Genomic DNA, 20333 nt, shown 5'->3' with positions numbered 1-20333 from the left:
TTCACGGAAGTGGAGCATTGCGTGTACATATTTTTGGATTTTTCTGTAATTTTTTTATACCTATAATGATGAATTATATATTTTCGGGGCTCGAATTCGGCCTTAATTGGTTCCTATGGTGGCGGTTCCATAGATGAAGAGTTCCTACTACAAATACAATCTTTGTAATAAGACAGCAGTATTTTACACTCTTTGCGCGTCTTGTACTCTCTGCTCGCCCTGCATTGGGTTTTTATCGAGAGGAAGATTGGCATAAGTAACAATTTTCGTTGCAGTGGAGGCAGATGAGTTAAGGTTGGTAGCGCAAAAAGCGCTAGAAATATGTTGGCACTCCTTCAGATGTTATAGCATAGCGGGACAAATACTGCAGTTGAGCCGATTATTCTACTGCTGTGTGTTAAACAAACCCGCTAAATCCCTATATGAACAGTAAAAATTTCATAAATTTTACCCGCTAAATTAACACTGAAAAACGCTAAATCTAGCGGGAAAATCGCTGTATTGGCGACACTGGTCGTCAGAATCAGTAAGGGAATTTCCCTTTAAACATCTAAAAAAACTTCCCGATATCGAGAAATTTTCCCGCTATACTTACTTACAAATGGCTTTTAAGGAACCCGAAGGTTCATTGCCGCCCTCACATAAGCCCGCCATCGGTCCCTATCCTGTGCAAGATTAATCCAGTCTCTATCATCATATCCCACCTTCCTCAAATCCATTTTAATATTATCCTCCCATCTACGTCTCGGCCTCCCTAAAGGTCTTTTTCCCTCCGGTCTCCCAACTAACACTCTATATGCATTTCTGGATTCGCCCATATGTGCTACATGCCCTGCCCATCTCAAACGTCTGGATTTAATGTTCCTAATTATGTCAGGTGAAGAATACAATGCGTGCAGTTCTGCGTTGTGTAACTTTCTCCATTTTCCTGTAACTTCATCCCGCTTAGCCCCAAATATTTTCCTAAGCACCTTATTCTCAAACACCCTTAACCTATGTTCCTCTCTCAAAGTGAGAGTCCAAATTTCAGAACCATAAAGAACAACCGGTAATATAACTGTTTTATACTACACATAAAAATAATTTCGCTCCTTTTAGTTTTTGGACAAGCATTCGAAGGCAGAATTCTACAGAAACGAGACAAGTTATTATTATAGTATAGTTAACATTTCCTTGACTTCTGACAGCTCGCTTACTGTCGATAGCAGCGAGGGTTATGAGTTGTCATGGCATTCATGGTTATAACACAGGCTAGTATATAGTCATGAAGGTCAATACATAGTAAATATGCAGCCACAGATAGCTGCTAACCACTAGGGTCGCTAATATCGCCTCATTGCAGGCAATGCGAAATAGTACCGGCGCAGTCTGTTGTTCCTAGCACCCTCACAACTCAAGCTTCATGACTGTATATACTAGACTGTGGTTATAACTTGAAAGTAGATCAGCCTTATGGGCTTTGAAGGCAACAACTTTTATCAATTTCGCTATGCTACCATCTAGCAACTTCACAAGAAGTCACGTTATAACTCTAATTTGAATTGCATGGAGTAACTATATTTCCATCTAGTCGTCATTACCAATAGAGTGGCGATCCTGGTGGTTGTTCTCTTCCACATGTTACTGTGGGGATGGCCAGTCTGTTATATATGTGATCAGGGGTAGTAGCCAATCACCATTTGACTCCCCTGTTCTCTTCGGCCAAGCTTGCAGGCAATACTGCCAGTGCCACATTATCGAACATACCAGTGACAGACTGACCGGCTCCCAATAGTAGCAGCAAATTGACGTTTCCATGACAGCAAATCCATTAACCATCCGTTGCTCATAATCTGTTGAGGGAAAACCCTGGAAAAACCTCAAATATGTTACTTTTTCCAGCCAGAATTTGAATCCGGGACTTCTCATTTCACAGTCAGACATACTGTTAGTCCACAGCAGTGGACTCGGTTTCAAATAGACCTAATATCAAATGTTAATATAGGCATTAACTTAATATTGTGTAAAACATGGTGAATATGGATAAGTAACTATCCTTCTGTATAAAATTGTTCCATAAAGCCGGTGTATCATTTTTACTTAAACCGTGTCAATTTAGTAGGACTACAAGTAATAATTACCGTACTCACCGATTAAATTAGACAAATCCATCTCCCAATAGCTTTTTTCTGCAAGGTATTCAGAAATGAATCTCCTGGACAATTACTCATCATTAGTACTAAGTTTTATTACATTAAAAATAAAAACTATATAAATATGTAACTTGAAAAATGTCGCTAGGGTTTCCTGGGTCAGAACATCATCACCTCCTATGCTTTATGTCTTGTACACTTCCAGTCTCAATTTTCTCACTGTAGGATTACTAGGAACTTTGACCTGGAAATTTCCCTGTAAACTTTGCATTTGTCAAGCAGATGTAGTCAGTACATAATCACAAACAAACAATTGCTGTTTTAGAATAAACTAAAGAAAAATCTGTTCCAATCATATGATCCCCACACAAAAATTCTTGCTCCAGACCCAGCAGGAAACTTAACTTTTACCCATAGCGACTGGATGAGTATAGTTGTCTTGTGTTCATCTTATTATCTCTAGCCTTGCTCTTAGTATGAGCCATGTATTAACAAAGTTACAGGAGTGGTGAATTTTTTTTATTTTATTGGGTATTTTACGACGCTGTATCAACATCTAGGTTATTTAGCATGTGAATGAAATGAAGGTGATAATACCGGTGAAATAAGTCCAGGGTCCAGCACCGAAAGTTACCCAGCATTTGCTCGTATTGGGTTGAGGGAAAACCCCGGAAAAAACCTCAACCAGGTAACTTGCCCCGACCGGGATTCGAACCCGGGCCACCTGGTTTCGCAGCCAGATGCACTGACTGTTACTCCACTGGTGTGGGGTGGTGAATCTTGGTAAGATTGTAAAATAGGTGTTGTGTTATGAAGTAAATATCTCGTTTAAGATGTATGAATGCAACTCATACTATTGTCCAGTTGCTACTAATCTATACATTGATACTTTCATTTTGGATGGATGGGAAAGGACTGAATAGTGTAACTGTGGCATATATGAGTGAACTTACACTTCGCCACTACTTTCCCCTAAAAAGCTAGATTCTGAATTACACAGTCCAAACTTAAATACTGTAAGAAAATAACCAAATAATAGCTGTAAACCAGTTTATTTTAAAAATCAAAGGAAATTACAAAGTAAAAAACATTGTCACAGTGTTAACGCCTCATTTATGTAATTATAAATGACAAAACCAGAACTGTTGCACTTATTAAAAAATGTAAAAGGGTTGTGGTGGGGGAGTTTTGAAATATCACATGTATATTTTCCCATTTTCACTTTGAACACCTGACAATGAAGTCAGAGAGCTCTTAGGAACGTATCTGCGCAAGTTTTAATAATACAGGAATTTATCAAGAAATACTTTCATTAATTTCTTGGGAGCAGTTTTTAGCTTGGCTAACTAATAGCAATTAAATAACTTTCCATTATTACAATACATTAACATGGTACTATAGATATATATTTATGCAATTATGTCGTGTATCAATCAATATTGACCTTGCATGCCAACAGAGTTATTGTTGAAATGTTCTAATAAATAAAATGAGAACAGAATATATAATCAAATCCCCCAAATGCAGTTGTATGTGTTAATATTATTGGGATATGGAATGAAGATAAAGACTCCATAGTTTCACTCTTATTAACTAATGTAACTAATATAATATTTTTAATGTAACAAATCTTACAACTGAATTATAGTATCTCTTTAAATGTTAACAATTTCTTTTACTGTCATCCCTATTTTTTTCAAACTTCAAATTCAATTTTATGCATTGAAATTGCAAGAAATACTACTCTCATAATACCAACCTGGAACAATTGCAACTTCCAGATTGCGGTTTCATTATCACAAATTTTGTCGAATCACATCAAGAATCAAACAACCAGCCAATTCCCTATGCAGTTAACCTGCGATTTTGTTAAATTGTTTCTTTAGATCACGAGAAGTAATGTTGACCAGCTATAAGTCATGGAAAGTGATCCTTGCCAAATGAAATGTGAATATAGGTAAACCTAATTTACATATTCTTAAGCAATAAATTTATTTACTTCAAACAAATAAGCATTATAAAGACTAGCAGGATATCGGGTAATCTCAAAAAGTTTATTTCAAGGACGAATGTCACACTTAAACGTGATAATTTCCAGTATTGTAACACATTTTATGCAGTCAACTGTTGAATACTGGGATAAAATAATGTTGTCTGTGCATGAATTTCTTGTAACTACATACCCACGTTCAACCTTGCATTGCACTCTCTACTCTTTGCATGCCTTACCATCACACTTTGGCCTCCCATGTCACACGAAGGAGATTCAGCAAGAATTTCCTCTTATAGGCATTGGGCAAGTGAGGTAAATCATGACTGAGAGAAGCAAAACGCAATAAATTTGAAAGTTAGATTTTTTTTAATCAAAATATAGTTTTAAACGTGAGTTTTGGTTAAACATATGACAGCAAATTGGCTAGTTAAATTTTGGGTGTGCTATATCCAGAAACTGCCACTGTATGAGTTTGATAAATTTTACATTTTACACCATAAATATTGCATCATCTTGGATTCAAGTAAATTAGATACAAGGAAAATTAATATGAACAATTAACTGGGATGGCCAGTTGCACTTCTTGTCCAACAGAACATCAATTATTAAGAATATTTAATCAGCAATTATGAATAAATGTTAAATATAGCAATAATTGTACGAGTGTGTGAATTTAAATTTTCTGTATGGAAAACTGAAAACTGGAATTGATACTTTTATCATATCTATGAATGACATGGACATGAGTCTATCATCAACTGAATGTTGGAGAAACAAAGAAATATAAGTGCCATATACACTATATTTGAAAAGAAACAAAACACAATTTATCCTCATTTGCCATTTAACATTTGGCACCCATATAATTCAATACAATCTTAATTCTGTAACAGTATAGATAATTTGTCTATAATCATTGGCATAGCTTACACTAAATAGAGTTAATTCTGGACACTTTTTGTTAGTGGATGTCTGCATCTCTGTAACATGAACTAAGAACTTGCTGAAGTACATAGATGATTTGTTTGATTAGTTTATAGCTTCATATTAGTGTAAGTAAATAAATTATTGCAGGTGAATTTCATATCCTTTCCTCTCTTTTTCATTACGTGTTGTCAACGTGAAAAGGAGAGAAAATGTAACTTTGTTACTTTCGTATAGTTATGCGACTGTTACCCTTTAGTAAGTAGAGACGTTTCAAGTTTCTGTGTGGTTAATTTCGCGTTCTTGTTATAGAGAGACGACCTGTATCAATAGAATACCAGTAACACCTAAGAAATGGATTGATCGGTCAATGTCTCAGCCAAGTACTCTAAGTGTACAAATAAATTTCTGCACATTTGGGTTTTGGAGCTACTTAAGTTAGGAGTAAGAAAGGTGTGTGACCGCCATAATTAAAAATGTGTACCAAAACTGCTCCTAAAACAGTAAGCTAAAGTAAACTTTCTCCTCAGGATGAAAGAGGAATTTGCAAGCTTGTATTACAAAACTGTCAGTGAACTTCAAAACAGATAAAGGAACGGATAGAATCACCTGAGTCAATATTATTAATAGAACAGCCAGAAGAAAAATTTTCAAGAATGATTTACAGGCAAGGAGACCCAGAAAGAAGCCCTATCTCAATCAAATGCGAGAAGAAAAATGGGAGAAGTGGCCCATCGAGCACAGGATCTCGACATCAGATGACTGGGCAAAGTTAATTTGGAGCGATGAGACTTGTATTTCCATATTTTGCAGTGACATTAAATATATGGATCGACTTGGCAAAGAATGTGGAAATCAACTATGGTGGTGTAGCCACGCATAGCAAGACATGGGTTTTAGACAACTGCAAGTGATAGACAGTGCAGTAAATGCCATGAAATATCAGAATATGACCCTACAAGCAAATCTGTTCCCTTTGATTAGGGATTTATTTCCTGATACCTGAATGCAAGAGCTACATTTTTCATCAAGGTGGTGTACCGTCACACAATTAAACTCAGCATAAAATGGTTATGTGTTCACCATATTAAAGTTTTAGCATAGCTAGGAAATAGTCCTAACATAATCGAAAATGCGTGATGACTAAGTTTTGCGCAAAAATCCCAGCAACAAAAAGGAACTTGTAGAAACCAGTAACCATGCTTGCTCCAGGGTCATAACACCGGATGATGTTCAATGTCAGGTTGATTCTATGCCAAGTCGAACTGAAGAAGTCATAAAAAACAAAGGATTTCCAACGAAATGTTAATGAACTTTAAATCTGTAATAGCATACTAAATTTTTTGTTGTTTCATATTATAACACTAACACTGTCAAAATATATTATTTTTATTTACTCTAAAATATATTTCAGGCTACAATATATCATTAAAGTTGCCCAAATCAACAGCTCCTAACATATAAGAAGTAAACTGACAGCACAAGAAACATCTAAACATGAAAAGTGTCCAGAATTAAGTTAATTATATTATACTTCAGGAGCAAGTTCTACACAAAGAGACAAAATATGGGTCTGAAAATTGTCCTCACACAGTTAAACACCATGAAAATAAAAACGAAATATCCGTAATATATACAGAAATATACTAGGCTTCATTATTTGTTATTGGATTACATACGATTTGTAAATATATAACCTTACTGGCACAAACACAGTACAGAGGTTCATTATGTTACCTCCAACTCACTCAACTGCCAGGTCACATTTGTACCATGTAGAACACTTTGAGTGTTTTTAAGACATCTGGATCACATTCTATATCCAGAACTGTTTTATCTGGTTAGAAGGTGGATAACTGGACAAGCATTCAATGTACAATTATCTGAATATGTATTACGTTCTCACAAATTTCATACATACTACAGTGTTATGAAGTTATTTTGAATTCGTGCTAATACTGAGTGTACAACCTGCTCCCAAAAATTTTTAGACAAGAATCGGTGAAAATTAAATGCAAATCACAAGCATTGCACAAAACAGAATGGAACAAAGAGAAAAAAAAAAGCAAATCTCCCAACACTTGTTTTGAACTCTACAACAAAAAAAGAAAAAAGTTTTAAACAAAAAAAAACGAAAATGAACTTTTAAATTTTAATACAGCTTATCAGTACCTTCAGAGATTCTGATCGGCTGTTCTTACAAAATTAACGCAAAGTAACTGAATAATTCAAAAAGTGAAAACAGTGACTATTGGCTGCGAAGCTCTTTGCCAACACTGTACGACACTATTTTGTTCCAGTCAATTTTGGCTCGTGTGACTGGCAACTGACGGCGCAAAGCTTTGAAAGTGGTGTCTGACATGGTCTGGTAGTTTTCTGAAATTGCGCACTGATACTCTGTTTCAGCAGCTTCCACGAGTCGAACAATCTCCTTTGCAAGATCTGCCGGAGATGTAGATGTCAGGGCTTCTTTCACATCTTTTGAACTCACCAGCTGGACATTGCCATCTTCATAATAGTGCACCTAAATAAAAACATGACTTTAAATGAACTAGAGAAAAATTCATTGCATAACATAATTAATATTTTAGTTTTTCAGCCCTCTGAGGAGTGAATTCCAAATGATCTGGAAGCAAGAGGCTGAAATGCTACGAGATTTGGTGATTCCATAGGTGTTGAGGCGATCTTAAGATTTCAGTATTATACTGAAAACTATTCACATTTGACAACTCAGCTCATCTCGAAATAATTGATTAAAATATATGTAGATCACGTTGGTAAACATGATCAAATGGAAACTGCAATATATGTAATGCAGTTTACCTGTCCTAAGATACAATTTCCAACAGTGGATAGTTTTTTTAACTTAGTTATTTAACGACGCTGTATAAAGTACTACGTTATTTAGCATAGATGAAATTGGTGATAGCGAGATGAGGCCGAGGATTTGCCGTAGATTACCTGACATTTGCCTTACAATTGGGAAAGCCCTCAAAAGAAACCCAACGAGGTAATCAGCCCAAGCAGAAATCGAATCCGCGCCCAAGCACAACTCTGGATTGGCAGGCGTCTTAGCCGACTGAGCTATGCTGGTGGCTAACAGTGCAGCAACGTGTACTGTTGTAAGTATGAAGTCCATGACACTCAACAATTCATCAATCAATCCAATTAATGTTGCTGTTCACGAAGAAGTCCACTGTAGCCAAGAACTAGGGTTTCTCCTAAATATGAGAGCTACTTTCATCAGTGTTCATTATAAACGCCTGCTGTCTGTAGCCAGAGTTGAAGTGAGGGTAATGTGAGTTGCAGAGCTAAGTCTTGTTGGGCTGGTACTGATGAATGATTTCCTTCATTTTAACATTTATAGAAGAAGGTGTACCAGATTTTCTTTATGATTATCACACCATAGACCAGGGATGCCCAGCCGGGGCAACTCTGGCCTTCAAACGAGGTGCGACAGTGATGTAGAATATATTTTATGCGTGTGCCTATATGGTACTCTGAGATTCTACATCACTGTTGCACCTCGTTTAAAGGCTAGAACTGCCCCGGCTGGGCATGTCTGTCATAGACAAACAGATATCAAAAATGTGCAATTGATTTAGATAACTGTGTCACAATGTGACCTGTTCTGGCTCTTGTTAAAAATGTTTGAATATGTCTTGGCAAGCTTTTGTACATTTTTAGGTCATTTAGCTTCTTTTGTATGGTCAGTGAAAATTTTGTCTTTCTCAGAAGAGAGCTAATTGTTGATCCTTAGGTTTGTAAAGTGAGAGTCGATTGAAGAATAGGCAACGGATAAGTATGCCATTTGCAATAGTCTTGATTGCAAATGTATTGCCTCTTTCGCAATTTTACAAACTTTTTTTTTAATTTATAGATATACAATTATTATTTAGGTACCAATTTATATATATACATATATATATATACATACACATATATATATATATTTTTTTTTTTTTTAAGATTGAGTTTAAACGACAATTTTATTACTCTAAAAATATTTTTAAAGTATATAATGTCATAAAATTTACGAGTATTTAGCCCAAACAACAAATAAAAAGATATGAACATTGTCATAAATAAAATCCAATGGATGTAAAACGTCTAGCATTGTTACCCAAGAAAGGTGATAAAATATTCGAATACAAAGGGTCTGAATAGTATTTATGATAATAAGACATATATTTAAATTGTCTTTCGGATATACAGAGCCTGGAAGATGATTAAAAATAGACTAATATTCTTCTAAAACTCATGTGCCTTAACAGTTTCATCATTTAATATAGTCAAGTGAAAATGCTGTTAATTTAACAAGTTTAACCCTCCTGCAACCAAGGGGGGTAATAAGATTACTCCACTGATGATTCTCGAGTATTGCTGGTCTAAGCTACACTTGCGATGAAATGAGATGGAGATTTGATGGAATGCCACAGAGAAAATCCCTTTTATCTGGACCACAGGCTTGCCCAACACAGTCATGAATAAGGTGTAGGGGAGAGTCGGGTAGTGTCGGACATCGGGTAATATCGGACAGTGCGTTTCTTTCATCTACCACCATATGGTAGTACCTGAATGACATGGTTACGTTTCTCTATGCAACATCACAGAAACGTAACCATGTCAATCAGGTACTATCATCGTGTGGTAAATGAAAGAAACTCACTGTCCGATATTACCCGATGTCTGATACTACCCGACTCTCCCCTACACCAAGGATCGAACACGGGTCCTCAGAATTATGAGTCCAGCACTCTAGTCACTGGACCACCATGGTGGCTAGATTTTGAAAAATAAGATTTCTCAGAAAACTAATTATTATATGATATAAATGTTGATATATTTCAAATGAAAATAAACGACTTTCGCAATAATACAGTCTATTGGGTCATTATAGCAAAATATATCAATTTCAAAAATATCCACCAAGTGAGGGGTATAACTACATATTTGAAATGATTCCACATTAAAATATTCCTAGTTTCAAAACATTAAAATATTATAAGAGAGATTATCAACAAATCAGTTTAAGAAATTAAATAAAAGTTAAATGATATTAAATCCACATAATACTTATTTTGAGAAATTAAATACTTAACAAAATTACAAGAAATATTATCACCATGTGAACATCACATTGGTGTCAATGCCCTGGGAAAGAGCATATGGATAGATAGATTTTGAACGCATTTCAACTCTACCTTATCTGTAAATGACAGTTTTCAATGCTTTTTGTCTCTTCATTTCAAACTTTGCACAGTTACGAACACCACATGTGCCACTGTACCAATATATGGTGTCACATTCACGAGACATATAGTATGTGCACCCAACTAACAGCTGAAGAGTGAAATTAGTAGAAAGGAAACAGAGGAAGCCTAGAACCAAAATTAATTTCCTCTAACACAGTACAGTGATTTTATATTATACATCTATAGGCCTCATGGTCCCAACTAATATCCAATAGGCCATATGTTCCAAAGCTAGAGGTAGATATGTCGTCTTAACCTCCGTCCCAATTAATTTGCATATGAGAAAACATTATGCTTTATATTTAACTACTGATACAAGTTTCACACTGTAAAATTTGTAAGAAATTAATCTTCAGAAGTTTTTGTTTTCACAGTGGTCAACTTGGTATAATTTTTTGTTTAATTGTAGTATGGCTGATGTAAGAGTGATAATTCTGAAATAAAATTTAATTATTTTGTGACAGAATAAAAAAGTTAAAAAAAAAAAAAACTAAATTAATAAATAAAAGCATCAAGCTTTCAGACTTTAAACAACAAGTATGTTTTCTTCATTTATATTTGGTCAGTTTATTCATAGAAATAAAAATAAATAAATAAAAAGTATTAATCAATCTCACCTGTGATTTGAGGAGAGGACAGCCATGTCTGTGTTATTAAATAGATATATAGCGGAAACTATGCAAATCTGCCAAATAGTTTTCGAGTTATTCAATTATACATAAAAGGGACAAAATTTATCAATATATTAAGACATTGATTTTTGTTTCAAAATAACCAGTAAGAATTAAGATGCATATTTCTTCACTGTAGCCTATATATAGCCACAGAGATATATATTAGCATTACTATTTTCCATGTTGCAACCTAAATTGTGTGTGAGACTATGATTCTGTTGTTACATCCTTTATTAATTTACAACAACTTTGTCAGACAGAGACTAAACGGAGTGGAGCGCTCCACTATGACTCGTTGCGAGCTCCGATGTTTCCACAGACATAAGCAAGTTCACGCTCCGACTGCACTCTCTAGCTCCACAACCGGTTTTGGAGCTTACAACTCTGACACTACTGATTTACAAGAATAATTATATAGTCTAATGAATGAGGATTCAATTCATATTTACTTGGTCCTGTAGGAGAACATCAGAGAAGGCTGTTTCAGACATCTAGCACTTCAAAGTTTATTTTACAAATTGCACGACTTTAGACCAAATACTTTTTATGCCTCATTCTTTAACACATCTTGAAATACACAAAAAATATACATGAATTCAATTTTATTTTCTCTAACACTAAATCTGTCAAAATAAACTTTCCACAAATAATGTTATGAATCATTGGTTCTTCATACCCTGATGAACTTTTTCAATTATATATCCATTAATCAAATAATATTTGCTTTCATTTCCATAGGAATAAGATTTTCAGATTTTCTGTCCATAACTTCGGAATAGTTTAACACTCCTACTATAGTCCCGTCGCCCTAATTTCCGGCAGCCAATCATGTTGCAGGTCGACTACATTTAAACGTGTGCATCTTGTGATTCACTGATGAAGACGTTTTGCATTTCCTAAGGCTCAATAAATACATAATACAATCGCCCGCCATTTTGGCTCTTTGGTTGGCGTTCACAGAAAGTACATGAGGACGTCATTTTCCGCTCAATTATTTGCTGAATTACAGTGCGTTTGATTTATTATCATAGGAGCTATGGCATGATTATGTTTAACGGTGTGGCAAATAGATTCCTCGCCTGGTCGCTCGGCAACGAAAGAACACAAATGGCAAGCTATACTATCTACCTAGACTTTATAGAGCCTTCATTTCCTAAGACGTAAGCAAAGAGGAGGAGTCACGCCGGGAATAACAGCGTCGTGACTATAGGTTAAACTCTCTGCTTAGTCTTATTGTGATGAGATTTACTACCTGCTCTCTTAAAAGATTGTTTAGGCTGCAGTTCAAATTTATACATGCAGGGTTTTTCTGTCCTGAGATAGATTGTGCAATAACTTAGCTGGCTTCATGGCACTCTTCTATAAGCACAATGCAGTGTAAGCCTTCAGGTTCCTCCTCCATTAAAAAAAGAACCTGATTTATGATAACTTGACATTACATTAATTAGCTAAATATTCATTTAATAACTGTAACTACAACTTAACTGTAAGTGCACAGTATTAACTAAATCATAACGAAAGACTTCAAATGAATCTGTTACACAAATGTCGACAATTAATGTGTAGTGTGGAAATGCAAAGCAATAACAATAATCGTTGGTATCATAAATCTTTTTTCAGTTCATTAAATTTCTGGGCCCCCTAAAACTCCACTCCCCCAAAACGTGTCCCCTCTGCCTCCTGCTCATAATATTAGCGGCAAATTCTCAGAATTGTAGAGTCCTAAGTCACAGTAGAGTGCAGGGGTGCCATGCTTGCCCCATGTACACTAAACTGACAATGGTAATAACACTTGTTATAGTCACAATAATACAAACAGTTCAAATAATCAGATTCAATTGGAAACTTGAACAAGTTATTTACTAGAATTACAGAATTTTTCAAATTTCATTTTTGTTCTGCTGCACAATAAATTTTCATCTTGTGGCTTAAGTCTGTATCATTCTGAGTGCTTTATTATTGTGTCTAACAGAACAAGATTTTAAACTCCATTGAGAAATTCTGTCATTTCTATCATAACTTCAACTTTTTTATAATATAAGAAATGTTAACTTCCTGCCATGATTGTCTCATTCTTTGTAAGTTAGACGATAAAATTTTATTTTATTTCTCGCCAATTTTTTTGAAAACAGTAATGATTTTACAAGGTGTTCATTGAAGCTTTTGGTTACCATTTGTTTAACTAATACTCTTATCACCCCATTTATGCTGAATAGTTTCTGATGTTTGGAAACATCGGCATACAAATTTCATACCTGCACTTTCAGAATCCCACGCAGTTCTGTTGCTGTAGAGCCCTGTGGAAAGGAGATGCACCACTGGGACCTCCATCTGCCATTCCAATAGTTATTCGGCTGAAACTGGTGATCTTCAATGCACGCCATCACAGCACTCCCTCCCTGATGACCCTGACTCTTGCCGAAAACGCTGCACACTCCGTTCTTATAGTGGCTCATTGTGTAAGTGGTCAATTCTGCTTCCAGGGCGGAGCGCCACTGTTCCACAGTAGCATCTGGTGTCCAAGCCTATAAAATAAAATCGATAACAGTGCATTTTCTAAGTTCGATGAAAGCATCATTATCAGTTAACTGGCAGTACTGAGAAGACCTTAAGCATGCACATATCAGTACATAAATAACATACATTTTTATGTAATAGTGGGTACTCTATTATTATCTGTGAGAATTTCAATTGTTATTCGACTTGTAACAAAACTTATAAAACGAATCTCCAAATAGGTATGTTACAGATAATGTAGATTCTAGTCAGGCAATCAGTTGCACCACCAGCTAAAAATGATTTTACAAAACCATGTTATGAAAATCGTTCCTTTTAATGATGTCTATCCTGAAAGATCATACTTTTTTAATTCTAGGTCATAGGCGGTCAGGAATTGGGCATGTCCTGGGTTAGATGGGCAAGTACTGGGCAGGCGTTGTTCTTAGTATGAGGCAAGAGGAGTTCAGTGACAGCCAATAAGTCGCTCATCTCCTGATGCAGCAGTTCTTAACCTGGGGTCCATGGAACTCTTGGAGGTCGGTCCGTGAAAGTCACATAAAAATAACATGTATACCCACTATATTATTTTAACGTAAAAATCAGAAGCGTACCTAAATATTTATGTCACTTTCTTGACATTTTTCTAGGGACAGAGCCCATAGTTTTGACGCAGATTCGAAGGGGTTCATGACTCAATAAAGGTTAAGAATCACTGTCATCATTGTAACATAGCTTTATGCATTTTCTTATATGTTTTGCAATGAGCAGGGAAATGTTTGGAGCGATAATTTACTTCCCTAAAATAACTTAGTTCATTGACGACAGATTGTTTTAAAATTTCTATTAGTTGCATATGCTTATCTACAACAATATTGTTAGAGAGTCCATATTGTTGGCTTACTTCTAAAACCCCGTAAGTCCAATTTTTCCTTTAGGACACGGCAATTTTTGATAGAATATAAAAATTAATACTTAACTATTGACTGCAGGACAAATTTTTTTTTCTTATGATTTCCATTTATAACTATGTAAGGTCACTTGATACAGCAAGTTTCATCAAAATCCCAGGATGTCAGTCGGAAGCAATGTGTTGATTTAACATGGAATGACTCATATTTGCTGGCAACTTAGGTCACATGTACTGTTGGTTGCTCCATGTCATACATATGAACACATAAACTAGCCACCGTTTAGTAGAAAAAGATGTCGAAAGAGCTCGTGAATGTGGGTGCGGCAATTCTAAGAGAATAAATAACTCAACAAAGTAGAATAGTTAAGAAAAACAAAAGAAAATGGATAAATACATAGATTGTTTCTTTCGATAATTCGCTAGCACAAGAGTCACTACATGTCATTACATCAGCGACTTCATCTGCTACTCTCTTATTCACTGAACTTACAATGCAGCGAACAAATATGCTGTGTCGTATGTCCATAATTCAATTCCTATTATGGAAAAGTTTTCTAATTATGTAAAATAAAATATGTAAATAAAAAAATGGTCACCAGAACTGAAGGAATGTGGAGGGAATGTCAAGAACGTACTTAACAAAAGAAGATTAATATTTCTTATCATCTAAAATAGCTTAACGTTGACAATGTAAACTGGAATATTTAGATATAATTTTATTTAAAATACTCCACAGTCGAGGTGTGCTTCAACAAGTTTTATAACAAAATACACTTCATACAACTAGAAGCTGTAGTCATGGTCCTTGTAACTATGAATAAAGTGAATTAATGATAGACCTACTGAGGCATTTCAAACATTTAAACTCATACACTATTTGAGTGAATTTTTAACTTAACAGGCAAATACATCTCTCTCATGGCACTTCATTGAGATAAAGAAATGCACAGAACTATTTTGGTTCCAAAATTATCTTCCATTTCTTACTGTCATCTAATATTATATTATGAAAACCAATAGAGTTCTCATTTCTCTTGACATTTTTGTACCTGAAAATGTTTTAATCTCAAGAGTACTGGTTTGGGCAACCTGAAAAAATAATTCGGCAAACGCATTAATTTTAGTGTGTATTTTAGAGTTATCTGGGAGAAATTTAGATATCACTAATAAATTGGCAGCATGTATGGTAGGAATTTACTTAGGAGCAGTTAAGATGCAATCAATGAAATGAAAGACACGTTACATATATCTACATATATTACAAACGGGTATTTTTCCAGAAAAGCTACACCAAAAAGGTACAATTTTCTCTTGCTTCACTGGTTTCTGTGAGTTGTGTGTAGTGATAAACACTGGTTTTAGTTTGCTGCCACAAATAAATTCAACATAAAAATGATTTGATACTTACCTGTATATTCTAAATCACTGTTACAGCATCCCCATCCTACTTGTTACAAATGTAACACTCGAGAGATCCAGGACGGAATAGTAGGGAAGCTGACCATTTCCCTAGTAATTTGTCCTGGACCTTTCGCATGCTATGTTGGTAATCAGTAAGAAGTGGGGGGGAGAGAACTACAACAGTACATTAGAATATACAAGCAACTATCAAATCATTTTTTGTTGAAAGAATGTATAGCTGCAAACTAGAACTACATATTTATCACTATATACATATCACAGAATTAAAGGAAAAGTGTGCCTTCTTTGGTGTAGCTTAAGTACTCATTTTTAGCAACTGGAGTCTCATAATTATGACCCAATAGTATTAAACACAGCGAGGAAGTTTATTACAGAAATACATTATATTAAATCCTCTCCGCCCGTTTCGAACACCAATTAATAAAACTGGAATCTACTCTCTACCTCTGAAGTATACTACTCCTATTATAAATTCTGATCAGCAAAATATTAAGCTCCTACTTATTTTCTCATGATCTTAAATTGTTTTCAGCCATACGTGTGATTAATCATAACTCCCACAACAGAACTAGGCTACAACAGATGTGCATACATTACAAGTATGATTGTCCGATAGAATCACAAACGACAAAGTCTTGATCAAGTCTAGAGTTTTAATAATGCACTTTTCATAATGACCAGTCATGAATAAATGTTTAAATAATGTATAAACCATAACGCTGGCTTGCATATGACGTAACTGATGCACACATTAACATGTCAGTACAACCCCCCATGCCGGATTAAAGTATGAACATTATTTACCTGATAATCCGATGCCTCTTTCTTGAGATGGTCATATCTGAAACTTTGACGTGACCTGTCATCAAAGAAACGGCCTCCACCAAGGTCATTGTGCTCAGTAATCAGAGCTTTATGTTCAGAACCCTCAATCTTCACCGGAGTCAACTGATCCTTGTTGTACTGAGAAAATGCTGATGAAGCACCTTCTTTCAGCAGGCTATCATTATTTAATAACACTCTCACGTCATTAAAAACCTCATTAAATTCACCTGGAGGCGAATGTAGAATGAAATTCGTTACAATTCTCACTTTTTCTTGGTCAGAAATCGGCTCATCGCTGTCAGCCGCCATCTTGTCACCTTTCATTGCGACAGTGACTATCGATCAGTTATTCCAGGTAGGATAAGATTATAGCACAGATGACACAAAAATGTAAAGGGAACAGTTTCAAGCTTCTCGTTGGGCAAAGATTCTATAGCTAGACTGGTCATTGCATACATACGAGATATACAAAAATGGCTTATAAATGTATGTATGTATATATATATATATATATATATATATATATATATATAAGCTGTTTGATATACATAGCTGGGAAATAAAGCAATGTAATAATTTAGAGAAAAATCGTTTTATGAATGGCCGCTAGAGGTCTGAACATTACGCTACGCCATCCATGACAAGAAAACGAAAATAATTTCCAGTGTCGACTTTTAAGCAAAATGAACAAATAAATATGTAAACATATCTAACGTGTATTAGTAATTAATTTTTGGCTAAGTTAAATGCAATAATAATAATAATAATAATAATAATAATAATAATAATAATAATTTTAAAATCTGTAACTTTGCGTTGATAATGTCGACAATTTAATTCAAACGTTTTGTCATAAAATAGTTCGTAAAGTATATTCTGATGGCATTCACTATACAGTATTCGCTTTAAATGTTTCCAGTAAACTTGGCAACAACACAGAATTAAGTTCCTTTTACATGTGCATTTCCAAAATAACTTAGAGATTGGCGTGTAAAATTAAGAGTTATTTCTAAATACTGAACAAATTTTCTTAACGAGTAACGTCCCTAGATGTTGCATATTACTTATTTAGTCACATCAGTGGGCTGAAGTTATTGGCTGAAGATAACTGTTCCAAAATACACTTTCATAATTTGAGTTCTCTTTTGCAACTCTTACAACAAATTAAGGGTTCAGAACCATAGTGGGCCAAGCGTCATTTACTAAAACCGTAGAAAACAAGGGTTAACATGAAGTTATTACCATAATTCAACGGCAACATATAGCAAGTAATATAAAGTACACACATTAAAACTAAATGATATGTCATTCTTCATTAAACTATGGTATTCACTTAACTTTAACCCTTGCTTCCTTCTTTTCTAATAAATACACCTTCAAATCCACCAACCATGAACAAGAATGACTGCATATTAATTGTTTCGGTAAATCTGTACCCCAGCATGACGGTCTACTTTGTTTTTTTTTTTCTTTTCTTTTAAAAATTAAGGTATTCAATGGTTTTCAGAAAAGAAAATTGCTGAAAAATGGCGGAAAGTACAATTTATTTTTTCAGAACCATATGCAATATTACAAATCCCAAATTAAAAAATGGTTGAAAATGTATCATTTCTACGGAAAAAAAAAACTAAAAAATATCACAATTAGACATCTCATTGTACACCTGCCAATCAAAAAAAATGTATATGCAAGACAGATTAAAAGCCTGAACAAACTAATCCTAACCTGTCACCACCTTCGAACATTAAAATACTGCTTTATGTTCGAAGGGTACCACAGTCTAATATAACAGTTGCGCAACTCCATACGTATAAAATATGCCAACGTTTGACAGCTGGCGCGACGGAAGCTCCATGCATATAGCAAGTTAAAGGTGTGCAGACTACAATACAACACATTAAAAGACTGGTTTTGCGTAATTCATTTGATATTTTTTATGCTATACAGTAACTGTATATTGTTCTTATTAATTTTATTTTAAAATCCTACAAGAATTTTTACACGCAACCGAACTGACTGTATAACCGAAACACTCCTCCACCTATAAAAAGCATTGGTGCGATACCTATGCATACATTCCTCCATTTTCCTAACACTAGCCTCTCCAACAACCCAATCAAAATTCGAAACCCGTGAAAGAAAAATTCTCCGCGAAATCTTCCACCTACACAGACGCACCAGAAACAAAACAGTTTACACTAAGACAAAAACGGAGCCACCTTTCACACATCTAAACCACATAAACAGGAAATACACACATTCAGGAATAAATCGCGTATATACACAACACATCTTTGCAAACCCACCGAACACAAACAACAGAACAACACTGGATAAACTCCTCTACAGTCCACACCTGTGGATTAACGGTTAGCGAGTCTGGTCGCGAAACTAGGTGGCCCGTGTTCGATTCCCGGTCGGGCAAGTTACCTGGTTGAGGTTTTTTCCGGGGTTTTCCCTCAACCCATTATGAGCAAATGATGGGTTACTTTCCGTGCTGGACCCCGGACTCATTTTACCTGCATTAGTACCTTCATCTCATTCAGATGCTAAATAATCTAAGATGTTGATAAAGCGTTGTAAAATAACCTACTAAAATAACTAAAAACTCCTCTACAACTACCAACACCCCCAACCATCGAACTAAAACACACAAACAAAACGACAAGCACGTGTTGGAAATTGAATACTGTCTGAGAGGACACATGACAGTAACACAGAGGCAGATCAATAAAATAGTTAATAAAGAATATGTATTTATGTATGTATGTATGTGCATATTATATATGCGTAGTGTTTTGGCCAAGGGCAGGGCTTAAATTTCAAACCCAGCATTATCTATTCTTTCCTATTTTCTGCCTTCCTCCTAGTCTCCCCATATGACTCGTATACCTTAATGTTGTCTGTCATCTGATATCTTCTGTCCTGACTCTTCTCCCGTTACTATTCCTTATGTGCACAGTATGTATATCATATTCTTACTCACTAATCCCCTACAAATAGCGCAAATTAACAAATTAGGCCTACACCGAAATAAGTGGAATCAATCACTGCACTCCAATGCACTCACACACTTATTTACACTTATGCCAGAAATAGTTTCATGTGTGTGTGTGTCTCTCTCTCTCTCTCTCTCTATATATATATATATATATATATATATAGGGTATTTCAAAAGTCAGTTCAACCAGGTGGCCCGGTTTCGAATCCCGGTCGGGGCAAGTTACCTGGTTGAGGTTTTTTCCGGGGTTTTCCCTCAACCCAATACGAGCAAATGCTGGGTAACTTCCGGTGCTGGACCCCGGACTCATTTCACCGGCATTATCACCTTCATTTCATTCAGACGCTAAATAACCTAGATGTTGATACAACGTCGTAAAATAACCCATTAAAAAAAAAGTCAGTTCAAACATTAAACCGCTATCAATATTATAATATTTGAGATAGGGGAAAAAACAAAAATATCACAGTGTTGGGCAAACAAGGGGTTTACAAAACATTGGCAAGATGTCCGCCGTTCTCTTGTTCAATGTACCGTACAGCATTCTGTCTGAGACACCATGCACAGCATTTTGCAAATAATATCTTGGAATATTGACAATTTCTTGCGAGATGGCATCTTTCAGTTGCAGTAGGGTTGTTGGATGTGTCAGGAAAACTCGTTCTTTAAGGTTAAGGTAATCCCACAACCAAAAGTCG

At 35.3% G+C, this 20333-nt stretch overlaps 1 protein-coding gene across 1 annotated transcript; it reads right to left on the bottom strand.

Moving 5' to 3' along the window:
• Positions 1 to 4495: 4495 nt before the first annotated feature.
• cpa (F-actin-capping protein subunit alpha) lies at positions 4496 to 16971 on the bottom strand. The gene is made up of 3 exons (XM_069837565.1): positions 16614 to 16971; positions 13234 to 13503; positions 4496 to 7573 (listed from the first exon to the last, which is right to left on the bottom strand). Exons 1-3 carry the CDS (start codon positions 16956 to 16958, stop codon positions 7298 to 7300), a joined length of 891 nt encoding a protein of 296 aa, XP_069693666.1. The 5' UTR covers positions 16959 to 16971; the 3' UTR covers positions 4496 to 7297.
• Positions 16972 to 20333: the final 3362 nt, after the last annotated feature.

This window comes from Periplaneta americana, chromosome 10 (genome assembly GCF_040183065.1).
Source record: "Periplaneta americana isolate PAMFEO1 chromosome 10, P.americana_PAMFEO1_priV1, whole genome shotgun sequence".
NCBI classification, from domain to species: domain Eukaryota; kingdom Metazoa; phylum Arthropoda; class Insecta; order Blattodea; family Blattidae; genus Periplaneta; species Periplaneta americana.
The sequence above is the reverse complement of the archived record's forward strand: the minus strand, read 5'-3'. Positions and strand labels throughout refer to the sequence as shown.